Source organism: Plectropomus leopardus, chromosome 14 (genome assembly GCF_026936395.1).
Source record: "Plectropomus leopardus strain MGB_pleo_1.0 chromosome 14, ASM2693639v1, whole genome shotgun sequence".
Lineage (NCBI taxonomy): Eukaryota > Metazoa > Chordata > Actinopteri > Perciformes > Serranidae > Plectropomus > Plectropomus leopardus.
This window is the reverse complement of record NC_142189.1, coordinates 2224424-2243056: the sequence shown is the minus strand read 5'-3', so window position 1 is coordinate 2243056 and position 18633 is coordinate 2224424. Positions and strand designations below refer to the sequence as shown.

General features: G+C 35.2%; 1 protein-coding gene and 1 long non-coding RNA gene across 4 annotated transcripts; one reads left to right on the top strand and one right to left on the bottom strand.

The window, feature by feature from the left end:
* Nucleotides 1-1412: 1412 nt before the first annotated feature.
* Nucleotides 1413-18152, bottom strand: ganc (glucosidase, alpha; neutral C). 3 transcript variants are annotated; one of them, XM_088087281.1, is made up of 25 exons: nucleotides 17866-18152; nucleotides 17678-17740; nucleotides 16541-16643; nucleotides 16208-16335; nucleotides 14896-15072; nucleotides 14786-14807; nucleotides 14617-14683; nucleotides 13219-13315; nucleotides 12948-13131; nucleotides 11919-12063; nucleotides 11083-11318; nucleotides 10870-10996; nucleotides 10094-10173; nucleotides 9683-9826; nucleotides 8723-8819; nucleotides 8527-8628; nucleotides 7833-8007; nucleotides 6939-7007; nucleotides 6240-6304; nucleotides 6047-6123; nucleotides 5164-5238; nucleotides 4943-5056; nucleotides 3885-3997; nucleotides 3656-3762; nucleotides 1413-2370 (listed from the first exon to the last, which is right to left on the bottom strand). In XM_088087281.1, the coding sequence occupies exons 3-25, from the start codon at nucleotides 16592-16594 to the stop codon at nucleotides 2261-2263; spliced, it is 2565 nt and encodes an 854-aa protein (XP_087943407.1). In that variant the 5' UTR covers nucleotides 16595-16643; nucleotides 17678-17740; nucleotides 17866-18152; the 3' UTR covers nucleotides 1413-2260. The 3 variants fall into 3 exon arrangements, with proteins under 3 accessions (XP_087943407.1, XP_087943406.1, XP_087943408.1); XM_088087280.1 differs by having other exon boundaries at nucleotides 1419-2370; nucleotides 17952-18152; XM_088087282.1 differs by lacking the exons at nucleotides 1413-2370; nucleotides 3656-3762 and having other exon boundaries at nucleotides 3892-4030; nucleotides 17952-18152.
* Nucleotides 2397-6170, top strand: LOC148187389 (uncharacterized). Its single transcript, XR_015778614.1, has 3 exons — nucleotides 2397-2819; nucleotides 3853-3973; nucleotides 6037-6170. It is a non-coding gene; the product is annotated as an uncharacterized LOC148187389 (long non-coding RNA).
* Nucleotides 18153-18633: the final 481 nt, after the last annotated feature.

Genomic DNA, 18633 nt, shown 5'->3' with positions numbered 1-18633 from the left:
ACCGGTCAGGTGTGCTGCGTGCGTGCACAGCAGATGACCTCATCTTAGAGAGCGCTTTACAAAAAACAGACCGATAACGTGGAGCGGAGGATACAGATGGCCGGGCCGTTTCCGTCAGGGCCCCCGATCTCCCGCGACATCTCCGAGGAGATCAGACTGACGAATTTTATTTATAGCACCTTAATTATAAATGAGTTAACTGAGGCAAAAAATTGATTGATTTCTAAATATAATTTTAAAAAAAAATAGTGAAAAATGTCCAAAAAACTCTAGTTATAATTGTAATAATTTTAAATGTAAAATTATGAAACAAAAAAAAGTGAAATATATATAAAATACACATTTTTAAAAGTTTTCTGCATTTTTTGTAATTATTTTCAGGTAATTTTCTTGTAACTTTTTGAGGATTTTTTTTGCAGATTATTGGTCCATGTCTTATTAAACTGCTCACCGCATTCACTGTCCTGTAATAACCTCCACGAGGAGCTCAGACTGACGAGCTGCGTTTCCTCATTAGATCCCTCTTAAAAACACACCTTTATGATAATAGCTTTTATAATAATAATTTCATCTTTATAGCACCTTTATTATAAATTAGATATTAGAGGCAATAAAGTTACCTAAAAATGTGTTTTTTGAAAAAAATAAGGGAGGATTACTGAAAAAATAATAAAAATAAAAAAATCGGGGAAAATGTCCAGAAAACTATGGTTAGAATTGTAATAATTTTGTATTTAAAATTATAATACACAAAAAATAGTAAAATATATATGACAAATACACATTTAAAAAAAAATCTGCATTTTTTTCCCCATTGTGTACTTATTTCAGCTAATTTTTTTGTAACTTTTTAAGGATTTTTTTTTAAGTATTGGGCCATGTCTTATTAAGTTGCTCATTGTCTCCTCTTGTTTCCGGACCTTTTCCATCAGGGCCCCGAAATCTCTGGAAAACCTCCCTGATGAAATCAGACTGACCAGCTGCTTTTCCTCTTTTAAATCTCTTAAAAACGCATTTTTAGAAGTGTGCTTTCACGATGCTGAACTCACTTTTATCTCTAAATCAATTCTTAAAACTAATTTACACACAACGGCATTATTTCACATTTCCTTACATGTTGCTCCTTTCACTCAGTGTTGTACGACTTTTTTTATAGTAATTGTAATTTTTCCTATTTTTTGTATTGCTTTAAAACACTTAGGAACTTTGTTTTGAAAAGGGCAATATAAATAAAGTTGAATATTTCTTATTTATTTATTTTGCTTAACTTTTAGCTACAGCACCTCGTCGTCTGATGTGATTTGACATTTCGGGCTTCTTGTTATTCCATCATTTGTTATTGTGGATTTTGTGTGTGTGTGTGACTCTGAACATTTGGGTGAGGAGGAGGTCAGGTTACACAACACAACACTGAGCAAAATGGTCTCTTTGTCACCAGGTGTTAGTTTAACATCATGTTAGGAATTTTTAAAAAAAAAGTCTGTTACAACAAGAATCTGCACGTTGGTGCATCTTTTATTCAGTACTTTTACTACACAACTTTTAAACCACGTATAATTTTTCATGTATTAATATTAATAATCAATCTTGGATCTACGACTGATTTTAAGGACCATTGTAGGTTAAAAAAATAATACCAAATAGGTGGGGAAAGGAGGGTAATATTCAGAAAAAAAATACTCTGAATCTCCGAAATTAAAGATGTAAATTTACAAGAAAAACAAAGATATTGCAGCTGAATAATTGGTAAATCTACAAAAAGAACCCCTCAAAAATGAAACTCTGAGAATATCTTGAGTTTTTTTCTCAAAAAATTACCACTTTAATCTCAGAGAGTATTATTGCCTGTATTATTAAGGTAAGGTAGTATTATTCTCGTAAATTTACCAGTTTAATTTCAGAGGATATTTGAGGGTTTTTTTTCTCTTCAATTTACAAATTTAAACTCAATATTGAAGATTTTTCTCTTTCTTGTAATATAATTAACCACTTAAATCTCTGAGAACTTTTCTTTTTTTCTTTAAAATTCTCCATTTAATTTGATCGACTATTACAGTTTTTACTTGTGAATTGTGACAGAAATTCTGAGTTCTTGCTCCAAATATTTCCCCCTCCCCCAGCTGTGTATTTATTTAGTATTTATTTTAATTTTAATTTTTTATATTTTTATTTATTTAACGCTTTTTTATTGCTAAAAAAAAATATTCTCACAGCTTCACACGAAAAAGAAACCCAGAGAAAAATCAGCGTCACACGACAGTTAACCTGTAAACTTTATGTCCCAGTCTGTCGCCACTCTGAGCTTCAGGCCGCCGACCGTCAGCGAGCTGCAGGTCTCCGAGTACTCAAACGCAGCGGAGGTGTCCTCACCTGCTGAGACATAAAACGTGTGCTAGGGTTTGTCTTGACTTTCACTTTGTCTTTGACTCTTTTTTTAACTAATAAAAGCAAAAAAAACTAAATTTCCAGGATTTATGTGATATTCTCTCAAGTTTTTGTTCATAAAACTTAACTATTCTTTAGTTTTATTTTGAAATAAGATCTCATTGTGTTTCGTGCTTCTTTTACTTCCTGAGTTTGATCACTTTGTGTGTTTCACCTGTTTGACTCACCTGTGTGGAGTCAGTAATCAGCTCTTACGTTTTTAAAGCCCAAAGTTTTCCTTCAGTTGCCAGATTAAAGTGTTGATGCTCTGCAGCCTTTTTCTCCTGTTTGATTCCCCAAATTTTACACTTTGTTTCTTGTGTGATTTTTCTGAACAGATTTTTCTGCCTTCGCTGACATGTTTGCCTACACATGTATGACCTCCGATCACCGAGGTAAAAATCTGGATTTTATAAACTGTTCTTGGTTATTTCTGCAGCAGAGTCCCAGTTTTGTTATAAATTGTTACAGATTTAAAAAAGTCATTTTGCTTTTTTTGATTTTGATTTACCACCAGACTTTGAGGCTGGCTGTGGGAATCCTGAACTCGTCCTTTGACTCCAAAAGATGTAGCAGGATTTAAGGACAAATTTAAAAATAAATGACTTATAAATCTACCATGTACCTTGCACCTCACTGATATTATGATTTTCTTTGTCCTTTAATTTTCAATACTTTTTTTTTTGCTTCACTGTATTTGTCAATATATTGTGCATACATTATGCCCAAACACACAATAAGCATTTGATCACTTTTTTTTCAAATTTAAAAGAGAAAATTATTCCGACATATGACCTCACAAGTTCAAACAAAATAAATAATGAATGACAATAATAAAAAAATATTTCAAAACTGCTTAAAATTGACTAAAAATCTACCTTGCTATTGAATTAAGTGAATAAAACACAATTATAAAATATGATACAAATAAATATAATATTAAAATAAATGTATGCATATAAAATTATATTTATTTTGATTTTATTTATAATTAAGAAAAAAATACAATGAAGGGGTGTTTGCAAAAAGTGTCAGTAACAGATGGACTAAACAATGGGGCATTATCAGAGGTTATTATTATCACAAACCTCAGTCTCACCTGGTTAAACACCCAAAAATGCTAATGTGGCTTTGCTTGTTCTGGGATTTGAGTTGGTGCATTTGAGATGTCATTTCCACTCTCAAACTGTGAATATATATGATATATAAAAGTTAGTGCAGATCTCCTCACCTGACACGTGCACGAGCACCGTGGACGGTTTGCTCTTCAGCCCGAGGACGGTGACCGACTGCACGACAGTTTCACAGTCAAACGCTGCTCCTTCACTGGCAGCAGGACTGTGAGACGACAGACGTCAAAGGTTTTCACTTCAGGCCTTAGACTTCATGTCAGTCACTCAGAATTTTTTTTATTTTCGCACCTTTCAGGTCTAAAAATGGAGGTGTGAGCTGTGACTCACCGGCAGAGCAGACGGCCTGACAGCATGCTGAACCTGCGCAGACAGAAGGACTTTCTGTCCCGGTAGCTGAAGGAGTGGCCGTCGTCCAGGTACAACTCTCCATCAGCGATGCCCTGCAGAGACGAGCCGCTGCACTCAGGATTTCACTAATTAAATCAAGCAAATGTCACATTTCTAAATTTGAAATCGTTAATTAATCAACAAGGTGTGAATGGACTTTGCCATTAAAAGGGGATTTTATAAAGTATTAAATTTAAAGAAATGAAGCTTTAAAATTACTTGTACAGACACACCTTTGTCTTCCCAAAAGTCTGAAATACAATTCATACAAAAATGAAGCCTAATCTGAACAAAAAAATACAAAAACGAACAAATCTTTAAAAATAAACACTTTTACTTTATTTTACTTTAAAGTTTTGCCTTCTTTTATGTGTTATTTCTAGAATTTCTCTTTATGTGGATTTTAAAAAAATATTATTTATTTATTAATAATGAAACATATTTATTAATATCTTAAGTATAATAATGCTAATATTTAATGTATTATTACTATAATAATACTAATAATAATAATAATATTATAAATACAATTTTTTATTATTATTTGCCTCACTTGCTAAATTTATAACAATAAATATGTTCACTACATTTCTTACATTAACATGGTTTCATTAGCTTTAATGAATGAATTAATCTTTATTTTGACATGCAAAATAAAATAAAATAAAATTTAGATATAAATTAATTTAAAAAAAGGCCTCACAGCCAAGTGCTATGAACCCAAAAAACAACAAAAAAGACAAAAGAAGGCCTTTACAAAACTTCAATCTCAATAAACAAAATACTCAAGCCACTTAAATTTTAATATCACATATTTGAAAAGGAGCGGGAAGAAGTACACGCTTATTTATTCCTACCCTGATATATACTTTAACATACTATAAAAACGACTTCCCAAATTTTATTTCCAACCCGCTACAATATGAACCGCTATCCCAAATTCATATACATGAAACCTGTTAAACAAGCAGCAGCTCAGCATCCTCGCTGACGCTCACCTGAGAGTCGAGGGCCACAGTGACGGAGAGCGGCAGCTGCTGGAGTTCAGCCGTACAGGAGCCACTTCCTGTTGACCTGCAGACCACCGAGCCGCCGCGCTGGAAGACAGGAACCTGTACAGAAAATCAAAAGTTTCCTCTGTGATGTAATATTCGGCTTTATTTCAGTTTATTACGACGTCTATTATGTCTGTGAAGTGTGACTGAAGACAAACACTGACTGTGTCCAACGTGACGGGAAGACTCAGAGTCCGTCCTCCTCTAAACGCCGTCGCAGAGCGGACATCAAACCAAACCTGAAACCCAAAAAAGTGCGGCTGAATGGCATTAAAAGCTTCCTGGCATATTTTTAGTTTCTGTTACTACAATTATGAAGTGTTTTAATTTAGGTGTTGTAATGTAGTTCTTATCATTTTTTACTAATTCTAATATTTTATGGAACATTATTTATTCTAAAATTGCTTTTAATGTAATTCTGATACATTTTAATGCACTTCATATTGTATCCACAATAGCATTGTACAGGTGCATCCCAAAAAATTATAATATTGTGAAAAAGTTCAAGAATTTCCATCAGTTATTTACGAAAGTGAAATTTTAATATATTCTACTCATTACATGAATCAAAATGTTCAAGTATTTTTCTGTTTTAACTTCGATAATATGGCCCACAGCTAGAAAAATGTAAAAAAATAAAATAAAATTAGAAACAGCCGACCCAAAAATACAGACGAGCTTAAAGTCGCTATCAAAGAAACCTCCATGCCACGTTTATTATTCACAGTAAAGGAGCCAAAAACTTAGGAAATATTCTAATACTTTGAGATGAAAATTAGATTAAAAGATGAAATATTTTGATTTACGTGTAATGAATATACAATACATAAAAGTTTACATTTTTTAATTAAATTACAAAGAAAATTGAACTTCTTCACCATATTCAAATTTTTTTTAGATACATCATTAGGACCCAAAAAATTAGCTTTTTTGTATTTTTAATATGATCACATGCAACAATAAAGTGAATCTTAATAAAACACTCACACTGAGGTGCATCATGAATAAATTAGACCATATTAATGTGTCACCTGCAGGTGGATTTACCTGACCGGATCCAGGGAGAAACACTCTGACTTCCTGAACACCTGCGTCAGTTACAGGACAGGCAAGCAGCGCTCCTCCTGCGTGAAGCCAAAGACGGTCAAACTGAGAGAAACTTAAATTAAATAATAAATAAATCCAGTTATTAATTAATATACTCTGAGTAACGATGCAAAGTAACAAAAGTATTTATCACCAATCATATACTGGCTGTCCACAGTGAAGGTGCTCTCTTCTGCCGGGAACTCCACCCACAGAGGTCTGCACAGGTGAACACGTGAACACGCACACGTGAAAGCAGCAATTTTCACATTTTCTTTCAAAGTCTCTGTCTATTTATAGAGTTAACCCTTTGAAACCTGGACCAACATCATTTTCTCGTGCTGCGTTCAGACACCTTTAACAAGCTATTAAACACTTTCAAACCTTAGTGTTAATAATATTATATTATATTATATTATATTATATTATATTATATTAAGAAAATCACAACAAAAATAGTGAACACAAAAACTGTGTAATGGGGAGGGATATATATATAAAAAACTATCCGAAAATGTCCTCAAATATATTTATAATTACTATAATTTTATATTTTAAAAAAAGTATACAATAAGAAACTGCACTTTTTGGTTCTTTCTTTGTTTCTCTCTTTTTAGGAAATTTTCTTGTAACTTTTTAAATAATTTCTTGCTAATTTTTAAGCAATGTTTTAAATTTGTACATTGCTTTCTCCCCTTCAAAAAATCAAAAATCAAACCAATTTTCCCAGATTTCAGAGGTTTAAATTCATGCAGGCCAACATTACATCATCTAAACATGAGAGACATTGACCTCTAGTGTCTGCTGATAAAACTGAGAGGTAAAAAGCTGCAGCAGAGGCAGCAGCACTCACCTGAGCGGAGGCAGGCCGCAGGTGTGAGCCTGATAGAAAAGAGTGTACCAGTAAGGCAGCAAACAGTACCTGCGAGCACAAGAGAAACGGCCGAGAGACTCACACTCAAACTTAATGTTGTCTTTAAAAAAACAAACAACAAAACAAGGCACACGTCACAGATTTCTTAATGCATGTTTAATTTTGCACGCTAACTCTGACATGTAAGTCTTCCGAACCTGAGCAATTTAAAAAATGACCCCCAAATTAGCGAGAAATTTGTGGTAAAAAATTTCAAGAAAATTAACTGAAAATTAGTGAAAAAAAACAATTACAACAATACACCACAGAAATGACCTGGAAAAAGGTGCTTCAAAATTAGAATTATTTTGTTAGATAATTTCAAATTTTAATTGTTATTTATAAATATAATTTTTCTTTTTTCCTAAACATTTGTAATTTCTTTCAATTTGTTAAACATTTCTTACCAAATTGCTCATTGCCTTTTCCTCATGTTTTTGAAAGAAATCACACCAATTTGTAAAAATATTTTTTCTGGCCTTGCTGGGATTTGTTCTCATCTTTTAACCCTTTGAAACCTGAGCAAGTTGGACCGATTTATGTCAAAAACATGGGAAGAAATGAATGAGCAATGCAAGAAGAAATTCCCCAAAAATGTGAAAGAAATTAGTAAAATGTTCAAGAAAATGACCTGAAAATAAGCTAAAAAGGAAACACACACTTAAAATAATAATCGATCTTTAAAAATTATTTTAAAGATGCAATTACGATAATTATAAATGTAGTTTTTACCCAGCTTTTCAAATTTGGGGTGGTCTAAATGTTTCAGCTGGTTGAAATCTTTGATCCTCACTGCTAGATGCCACTGAATCTGACACACTGCACCTTTAGTACCTCTGTTGGATCGCAGACCGGATTGCAGCGGTGACTTCTTCTCCAAACAGCCACGGCTCGCGGCGCTTTGTCACGTTTGCAGAGTGACCTCTGAAAAACGGCTGCAGGGCGGCTGCCTGGTACCAGCGCACCAGCAGCTCCGGCTCCGGGTCCTGAATGAACCCACCGACATCGGCTGAAACGCAGAAAGAAAAATCAGAGGCTTTAACCCTCGTCATTAGTTTTCTTGTGTTGCGTTCAGACAATTTTCACAAGCATTTAAACCTCTGAAAGCTGGGAAAAATGGTTTGATTTCCTTTGACAACACGGGAAAAAAATTAATGAGCAACTTGGCAAGAAATGTTCTGTAATTTGAGAAAAAAAATCTGTAAAAAAAAAAAAGAAAAAGAAATTACCTGAAAATTAGCTAGGGGTTAAGATATTACAAAACTTCAGGAAAATGTCCAGGAATTTATACCTCTTATATTTTGAAAAAAATTACAGAAAAAAAAACGTATTAGCACATTATTGCATTGTTTTCTTGTTTTTGATTTTTTCTTTTTTTTCCCCCCTTTTTTCAATTAATTAGTTTTCTATTTTTCTCAGGTAATTTTCTTTTTTATCTTATTTTATTTATTTATTTATTACTAAATTCTAGCTAAATTTTGGGGCATTTTTTGGTTAGTTGCTCATCAAATCAGTCCAGTTTCCTCACCTCCACAAAATCCGATGCCTGTGATGCTGAGAGACAGAAGCATCGGAATCGAGATCTTCAGATATTCCCAGGTGGCTACGTTGTCGCCGGTCCATATCGCTCCTGCATCCAAAACAAAATCAATCCAAACAAACCGTGCAGTTAAAGATAAAACTACGAACATATCGCAGGTTTATTTTTCATTTCAAACACGTACCAAATCTCTGTGAGCCGGCGAAGAAAGAGCGCGAAAGGACGAACGGTCTCTCTGAACCACCTGAGCGAGTTATCAGCCCGTCCACTGTGGCCATGTGCTGCGAGACGACAGCAGTAACCGAAAATCTGTAATTCACTTCATACACTCCACTGACAACCATCATTTAGTTAACCCTTTGAAACCTGCAGCAACATCAATCTTTGTGCCAATTTCAGACGCTTTCACATGTGTTTAAACCTTTAAACCCCTGACCAATAATGTGATTTGGTATGAAATTTTCCACAAATGGCAAGAAATTTGATGATTTAGAAAAGTATTTTTAAAAAGACTAGAGAAAATGTTTAGGAAAAAAGAAAAAATCAAACTATATTTATCATTATCATAGTTGCATATTTTAAATTATTTAAATTAGGAAAAAGTAAAAAAATTACCTAAAAATAAGTAAAAAAGAAAACAAAAACAGCAACAAACAAACACGGAAATTACCTGGAAAAAAATGCTTAAAATTGAAATAATAAGTTAACATAACTTAATATATGTAAAAGCTGTAATTATAAATGTAGTTTTTTCTTAGCTTTCTATTTCTTCCCCATCTTTTTAAAAATTAAAAATCTCCTAATTTCTTGCAGTTTGTGAAACACAAGTTGCTCATTGCCTTGTTTTTGAGAGAAATCACACTAATTTATTTTTCTTTCTCACATTATTTTCATTGTTTTTTTTCTTCTAATTTTCGGGTTATTGTTTTTTTACTTTTACTTTTTTTCTTGCCATTATTTCTACAATTTCATCTTTCAGCTCTTTTCCTTCTTCCCATCTTTTTAAAAGAAAATAAGCAGATTTTTCTCAGCTTTTAAAAAGTCAAGTTGCCAAATTTGAAGTTCTAGACAAAAGGTGAAATGATGACACAAATGCTGCATCTTTAAAAGAATAACTAAAATGAAGTGAAATGAGCCTTCTCACCTGGTAGAAGCCGTACAGGTTGTGTAATTCCCGGTGTTCCCAGCCCCCATAATGCACTGCGTCTTTTGGCATGGTCTGCTCCGGCCCGTCGAACACAGACGGTTCATTCATATCATTCCACACAAATAATGACGGTGTGGATCCCTGAGTCACACAAAAACACATGACCATAAAACGGCTCAGTGAGAGGGAATATGATATAAAAACGTCATTATAAAAGATTTATGTTGGAATTTTTAGTCTTTCTCTGGGGTGTAATAACATTTGTGGAAGGTGCTTGAAAACATTTGAGATGTCTTTCTTTCTCAGCCACAAAATAACACATTTTTCCAAAATTATTATCGATTCTTGTGTATAAATTGAGTTTTATGTGTACAGCAGCTCTGATTGTGGATTTTCTTTTACTCTCACCTTGTATTTATCCAGGCTGAAACATCTGGAGTACCACGCCCGAGTGTCTGGACTGCTGAAATCGATGTACGAGGACTCACCTGACAGAGAGGTTAAAGGGACAGTTCACTCCAAAATAAAAAATATACATTTTTTTCTCTCACCTGTAGTGATATTTATCAGTCTAGATAGTTTTGGTGTGAGTTGCCGAGTGTTATTATATATCGTCCGTAGAGACGTCTGCTTTCTCTCCAGTGTAATGGAACTAGATGGCACTTGTGATGTCAAATAAATAAATAAGTAAATAAGTAAATAAGTAAATGCATATATAAATAAATAATATAATATAATAAAATAATAAAATTTATATAATAAATAAATAAATAAATCTCAACAGGAATGTCTCTTCCCAGAAATCATGACCTGGTTACTCAAAATAATCCACAGACCTTGCTGCCAGAAGTTTCATGCAGGGCTCTTTTCTTTCCACTGAACTACGACACAGAAACCTTTTCACTGTGCAGAAAGAGGCGTGCACGAGAGAGACTCGAGCTTGTGACCGTGCGAGATGTAAACATTGATGGCATCCTGAAACACTAGCTAACTCTCTGCTGCTGAGTGAGAAACAGACGCACGCTAAAATATATTAAAATATACACGATACAACTAATAACTAACTGCTATAATGGTCATAAATCAGGTTTATTATTATGTCAAAAGAGGCTTTTTAAAGAAGGTGGTGCAAATTTCTTTGTGTTATTCTCAAATAAAACTATTTATGGAGAGAGGAACATTACCGGGCCAGCACGTGCCCTGATAGATCCGTCCCTCTCTGTCTTTGACAAAATGTCCTCCGTCTCTGGCCTCGCGGTACATCGACCAATCAGGGTCGACCTTGATGTGGGGGTCACTTATAACAACCAACTGCAACATAAGAAAAACATAAAATAAGAACAAAAATATGCACAATAAATAATCTAAATGTGTGAAATTTGACACCAAAAACTGACCTTCCTCTTCTTCCTCTCCAGGTGGCGCTGCAGGGCGGCTGGTTCGGGGAAATGAACGGAGTCCCAGGTGAAGTAACGCTTTCCGTCCGTGTGCTCGATGTCCAGCCAGATGACGTCATACGGGATGTCGTGGCGATCGAATCCAGAATCTACAGCCTTCACATCGGCTTCATCGCTGTAGTTCCAGCGGCACTGGTGGTACCCGAGAGCGAAGAGAGGGGGGAGCGCTTGATATCCTGACAGAGGAGGTGAGGACAGCTGAGAGTAAAACTGATGGATAAAGTACGAGTACTGGTTTCACTGCACATGGAAATGACAAAACAAAACCTTCATAATAATCCTTCTCAAAATGTTAAATTTACTTTTTTTCAGGTCATGCTTGATTTGATGTAAAAAATTAAATTAAATATAACAAAATAAATAAAGTGAATTCAGGTCATGCTTGATTTGATTTAATTTACTGTATTTCAAGCATGCAAAAAATAAAATAAAATTTAAAAAAGTGAATTCAGGTCATGCATGAAACATCCTGAATTCTAGATACATCCTAAAATCCGAGAAACATCCTAAACCCTAGAACTGTCCTAAAATCTGAGAAACATCCTAAAATCCTAGAAATGCCCTTAAATCTAAAACATTGTCCTAAAATCTTAGTAACTTCCTTAATAATAAAGAGCTGCTTAATTAACTCTATATTTCACATATAAAACTAACAAAACCTGCTTTGTTTTTAACTGCATATAAACACAGTAAACTACATTCAGGGCTGCACACACACACACACACACACACACACACACACACACACACACACACACACACACACACACACACACCTGTGAGCTGAGCGTACTGGCTGAACAGCTGCTGTGGACTGGGCCCGAGCAGAACCTCGCAGTCAATCAGTCCGCTCTCTGACAGCCAGCGGACGTCAGTCTGTAGCTCCGCCCGCCTCCTCTTCACTGGGGGCGTGTCACCATCCTGAGTGATGCAGGGAGGTTTTATGTCCATGTGAATGAGAGATTTGCACGTTGCATCCTGACACTGGACGCCCATCACTCAGAGAATTGATTTTCAGATTGATCTCGCTGTTTTTCTATGAATCACTCTGTGGCTCAGCGCCTAAATGTATCACTGACATGCTTGTGGCATATGAACCTTTTAGGGCCCTCCAAACATCTGGGGCCCTCCGAACATCTGGGCCCGACCTACTGACCGTCCCAAAAGTCAGAGTTAAACATGTTGAAGCAGCATTTTGTTATCATGCAGCACAAACCTGGAATAACAGACAAGCCCCGACTCTGACCTAATGACTAATGACTGCAAACTTATTTTTAAACTTGATTTTAAATCTAATTTAAAATAATGGTATTAAATATTAAATATTAAATAATCTCACTGAAATATTTTTTTTGTCTTTGCACCTCTTTTTTTGCTATTTTCAAAGGTGATTTTTATTTTTATTTTTTAACATTTTAATATTTAGTTATTTTCTCTTTACTCTTTTATTATAATATTGCTCTGTAAAGCACTTTGGACTGTTTTATGAAATGTGCAATAAAGCTGCTTTGCCTATTTTTTTAGAATCATCCTGATTTTGATGAATTTAAATAAACCTTTTTGTCTGTTTGCAACCAGGAGGATCTGCAAAGGCAACACCAAAAGTCTGCAGGACTGGACTTCTTAAGCCTGTGGTAATAAGAGGTAAGACAGGGATTTCAACTTCCCCACCAAAATCTTTTAACCCACAATTCGAATTCTACTCTAATTTTCAGGGAATAATTAGCAGCTTCTAAGAAAAAAAATAATCTTAGACGAACACACAGGTGGATTCTGTATGAGAGAAACACTGGAACGAGGGTTACCTGACAGTCAGATGGGCTGTAATGAATGTTCACAAAAGTTTCAGATGCATTCAACCAAAATAGACCCAAAGTCCTGTCGGGCTTGTGGGCCACCAGCAGCGGCACAGAGCCGTACAGGCCGAGGCGGCTGTACAAGTCATAGGCAAAGACGTCCAGGTTATACAGCCGATAAGGCTCACCATCTCTGTGAAGTGAATAAAAGACATGATGAGTATCTGATTATGAAAAGTATCATAATTTTATTGCATTTGGTCACATTATATGTGTGTACCTGGTGTCTCTGAGCTGCAGGCCGGCAGCGTGCGCCGGTAAACCGTACACATGACTGAACCCGTGGAGACAGAGGTCTGACCCAACGCTGCTGGGACCTGGAGGTGAAGAACAAGAGGTATTTATATGTTTATTCATGCTTTTGCATTTTTATTCATGCATCATAGCATCATATCGATGTCTTGTGTATTACTTTTGATTTTCCTTAAAAACAAGGTGTAGACTCTTAGAGAAGTAATCTGTCTCAGTCGTTATCTATGACCCACTCTCAGTGTATTTTTCTGCAGAGACTCTGCTCTCTGCATGGATTTTTAAAACCGTTCTTCTTATTTTGCTATGTACGGGACTTGAATTTGCATTTCCGAGCACAGAGAAGGCATGCCTCACCCTATTTTCCCTTTGATTGGCTGGTATTAAGTATATTCAATGGTTAGGTTTGTTTAGTTTAGGCAGGAGGACTGAGATTGGTTTGGATTAGGACAACCATGTCAGGGTAAACCAATCGGATACAGAGTGAGGGAGAGTAGGGCGGGTCATGCCTTTGCTATCCCGCAAATGCCAATTTGTGTTCCTGACGTTCCCTGACACGTCCTGTGAGTGAGGCCAGGACTTTATAAAAAGGTAGTGACCAGGTGTCTGACTGTAAGCAGCACGCACGTCACAACGCTAGAGTTAATCTGGGGTCGGTGTTTACTCTCACTTTTGTTGGTGATACTGTTTCCAAAAACAAAAAAACGACATTCCTGCAAAGTGGACCTTTAAGGAAGGGTAGTGAATGACTGCAGTCTTTTTTTTTACGCATTCCTCTATAAATGTGTTAAAAAAAGATGTCATGAAAATATAAATTATATTTTTTAAAATAAGAATCAAATTATATTTAGAAAAAAACAAACAATTTTCCTGAATAATTTGTACAGTAATTTTAAATGTTAACGATAATAAGAATCATAATAATAAAAACTAAAAGTAATATGGTGAGAATAATAATACTAATAAATGATAAAATTACTATAATATCAACAATGTTGATAATACTATTTATAATATATAACATAATATATATATTATGTAATAATACTACTTTTTTGCAATACACTATATTTTTAATAATAATCGAGTTCTATTTAGGAAAAAAAACTGTTTGCCATAATAATTTGTCAAACAATTTTAAATGTTCATAATAAGAAAGATAATGATAATAATAGAAAATAAATAATAATAGAAAAAGTGCTCAAAAAATACGCATACATGTAAATAATAACTGTTTATTGAAAGTATTTTTTATGTTTTATAGGAGAAACACAAACAATATTCCTGTTCCGTCCAGTGCACTGAGAAAAAAACAGATCAGAGTCAGAGACAAATATCAGTACAAATCAGTAAAATGACAGAAACAAACCGTTAGCTTTGACATCCACAAAATCCCTGAAAGTTTCCCTCCACAACGAACTCGTGTCCTCTTGAAGCTGTCAGAGGAACAAAGTGACAAAGAAAGAAAATGCATTTACAGACCGGATTAGGATTCAAGTGGGATTCATTCTACATTAAACAGCGTTGTATTCTCTCACCTCGCTATCTCGAGATGAGGCCCTGAAGGAAAAGAGACAAAGAAAATCTAAATTAATTCACTTTTTCACGTGTTGATTTCGAGTACACCAGCCCTCCCCGAGCTCCTCACCCTGGCGGATCCTGCAGCGTCTCAAACCACAGTTTTCCCTTCGAGTTGAATGTAACCATCACTTTGTCTTCACACAGGATCTCCAGTCGGAAAGGGAACCGCCACACACGGACCTGGTGACGTCCTGAAGACCAAGACAGGGTGACAGAGTCCTTCGACTGTCGCTCCACTCTCAGCCTGCACCATGAGGAGGAAACAGGTCAACCACTGTCCACACACCACATTTAAAAACTGTACCATTACTCTGTTAACTCTGAAGTTGAGCCTGACCGATATGGGATTTTTTAAGACTGATACTGGCTTTATAGTGGAAAAATTACTAACGCTGGGCGATATGGAATAAGGTCTTATCATGATATTTTTTTTCATGTCAGTCGATATCCATATCTATATATCATGATATTCATCAAAACACTATTTCTATTAAGCTTAAAGGTTCCCTTCATATTTATTATATTATATTTATTTATCATAAGATAAATTTTGATAAATTTTGGTTTTAATATTTATTTTCTGTCAGACATTGAATAAATATGACAAATATACTGTAGAACAGGCATCACCAACTGGAGGACCTATTCTACTAAAATTCAGAGAGGTTCAGGTCTTTTTTGTAATTAGTTTTTTGCCCTCATAGTTCACTGACACAGTGTCATGTGACCATGGTGTGTTGGAGTGTAATAAACACATGATTTATTATTATTTATTAAACTTTCCAGCATTATATAAAAATGAAAAGCTCCATCTTAAACAAACTTCAGGTAAATTTCAGCACATTGTGCTGATAATAGGCCAACCTCTCCTGACTGCAGGACTCTGACTTCAGCTTCTGTCAAACTTCTGTGCTATTAATCATTTTACTCAGGAATTAAAAACTTTTGAGTCGGCCTACTTCTCCTATAGCTGCCAACAGCCTGCCAACATCCCCAGTTAGAGAAAGGCTGAAAATAAGCTCATGTGCTTGTGGCCCCGGGCCCCCAAAACATTACATCTACCCCTGGTAATAATAATGAGAGCTCAGCGTGAGCGGCGATGCGTCCTGGTGTTTCTAAATAATTCATCCAAAGTCCGATTAAAGCTGAAACTAACACAAAGTCGTCTGTACAAGTCTAAAGAAGTCACTTTCCACCTCTGCAAATGTGTCTGTTTCAGCGCTCAGCTGTTCCAGAAGCAATGCATATTCACCCCCTGAAGAACTGCCGTTGTGTTAGCCGGTTATTAAGTGTTTCTCTTGAAGCAACTGATTTCTTTAACGACACAGCTTGTGTGACTGGATATCATAATGATGGAATGATGCTGATGCAGCTCTTACTGTTCACACTGCGGCTCCTCCGTTATTACATCTGGAACTCTATAACGCGGTTTAATGGGCTGCAGCTCATCTATGAGAATCCTCACAGTGTCGTTTTTAAAAGGTGACACAGAAAGAAGCAGTTTGGTCTGAAAAAAAGAGCAAAGTAAGAGTTTTTGAATGAAAAGGAGTGGTTCAAAGTGTGATTTTTCTGCAAATTTAGCCCAAATTCGTCCTGCAAATTTGCACTAACACAGCAGAAGTCCCAGTAACTTTTTGCTCTTTTTTTTTTTTTTCAATATTGCAGTGATGAAATGGTGTCAGATGTGGAGACCATCCTTTGGTTTTATTTACCTGTGTGCTGGTTTCCAACAGTTCAAAACGTGCCCCCTTCTCTGTGAGCACCATGGTGTCCAAAAGGGCTCGATGCTGCAGGTTTGGGCCCTGAATCTGTCGCCTTGAAACAGAAAATTTAATTAAAATGATAAAAATACAAAGTGAAAAGAAACAACATGACATAGTCATTGTATTTAGTAGGAGTGGAGAAAAAATGATACAACAAAATATAGCAATATTTTTGCATGGCAATATTGCATCAATAAAAGGATGTCAAGTATAATTTTTTTAAATTATGTAATTTCTGTTTCTATGTAAATTTCTATTTTTACAGTTTCAAGGTACAATAAATGGTGTCTTTTTTGGTGATTTCAAAAGAAAACATGCTGTACAAACCTGTGGGTTAGACAAGTTTTCTTGAAAATTCACCCAATTTTTTTTCAAGAAACAAAAAATTGCCAAAATGATTACAAAAAATCCCCAGAAGATATTAAAGAAAAAAAAGACAAAAAGTTTTTCTTCTGAAATTACATAAGCAAAATAAAAAAAGCAAGAAATGGCCAATTTTTTTTTAAAGAAAACATGCCTTATGCCACTTGTTTTCTTTAAAAATCAGCAATGAAATAAATGCAAAACACAATCAATCTAAGTTCTATGCCTGCCTCCTAAGCCAAAAATAATAATAATAAACAAAAAGACAAGTACCTCCCCGGTGCTTCAAAAAACGTTCGACATTCTCCCCCCCAGCTCATCAACCTGTTTCACTTTAATGCTCGTACACAGGTGTTTACAGGGTCAAGGTTAAATTTATTTATAAAGCACATTTTAAAACAACCAAAGTTGACCAAAGTGCTGTACAAAAGTACTAGACAACATAGTCAATAAAATACATAAAATGCAGTATAAAATACACAAGTAAAAACAAACAATTAATCAAATACAAGCAGTAACGTACATGTAGGTACTGTGTAGGTTGAACTGGTGTGTGTGTATGCATGTGAAATCAGGCAGTGCAACTGAATTTCGCTTTATTCACATGTACAATGACAATAAAGATAATTAATTCTGTTGTATTCTCTTGCACTGACCCCTCATAAAGACACAAAACAAAAACAAAACTGTCCCTTAATATAACGTGTTAAATGTCCATCATACCTGTAAAAAGCAACCTGGTCACTTTTCTTGAACTTTTCTTTCCCTTCATCATCAGGGACAACACTGAGGAACAAACGGAAAGACAACTAAATACAAACACCATATATATACATATATATCATCCTGTAAACATGGATTGCTTTACATAAGGTATCATCACCACACTGTATGACATTGATTGCACTCACTACTTCCCATAGACTCCGCGTGACTGAGGTCTAGTAGCTAGGACTAGTAGCTGTCAGCTGTGCAGGGAGCAGGTCGGTGTTTGTACCTGACAGCGGGCTGGATCTCTTCAGACATGTCGAGCAGACACACAGACAGAAAACATCAGCTGTTCGGTCCTCTGAGCTCCTCTGCTCTTTCACTGCATTGTATTTCTATATCTCTATTTTTCTATTTCTGTCTAAAATCCACACGAAACCTCACGCGAGTAACTCCGACGGAAGCAAAACACACACACACACACACACACACACACGTACACAGGATGTGTCGGCTTATACACTACTTCCGGTGTGAATTTCAAACTAAAACTTCCCCAGCGAAGAACCTTTGCCCTTTCTTATAAATGTATGTTTTTTTGTATTGTTTGCTTTTTAGATGGTACAAAACATATTTTTTGCACATTTTTATACCCTCCAAAAATATTTCAATCCAGGTAACAAATATATTTTTTGACCGATAGGTGTGCTTGGGTAGAATTAAGATTTTATAGACTCCTAAGAATTAAATCATATTTAAAATATAAAACAAATGATGGAGTGATCTTTAAAAAAGAACTTAATTTTCAAACACTATTAATAATAATGAAATAGAAAAACTGATATAATTGTAACACTTTGCTCAGGTTTTAAAGAGTTGAAAGACATTTATCAGCTATTTTACTGACTATAATCAATTTTTCTTATTTTGAAAACCGGATGTGGTAACACGTCCCGTTTACGTTGATTTTG

Coding starts and splice junctions, on each gene's coding strand:
- ganc (XM_088087280.1), bottom strand. CDS start 17,980: ATGTCTGAAGAGATCCAGCCCGCTGTCAG. Junction 14,684..14,785: donor CCTCATCTCGAGATAGCGAG/GTGAGAGAATAC, acceptor TTCCTCTGACAG/CTTCAAGAGGACACGAGTTC. Junction 3,998..4,942: donor CTGTGGCCCTCGACTCTCAG/GTGAGCGTCAGC, acceptor TCGTCTCTGCAG/GGCATCGCTGATGGAGAGTT.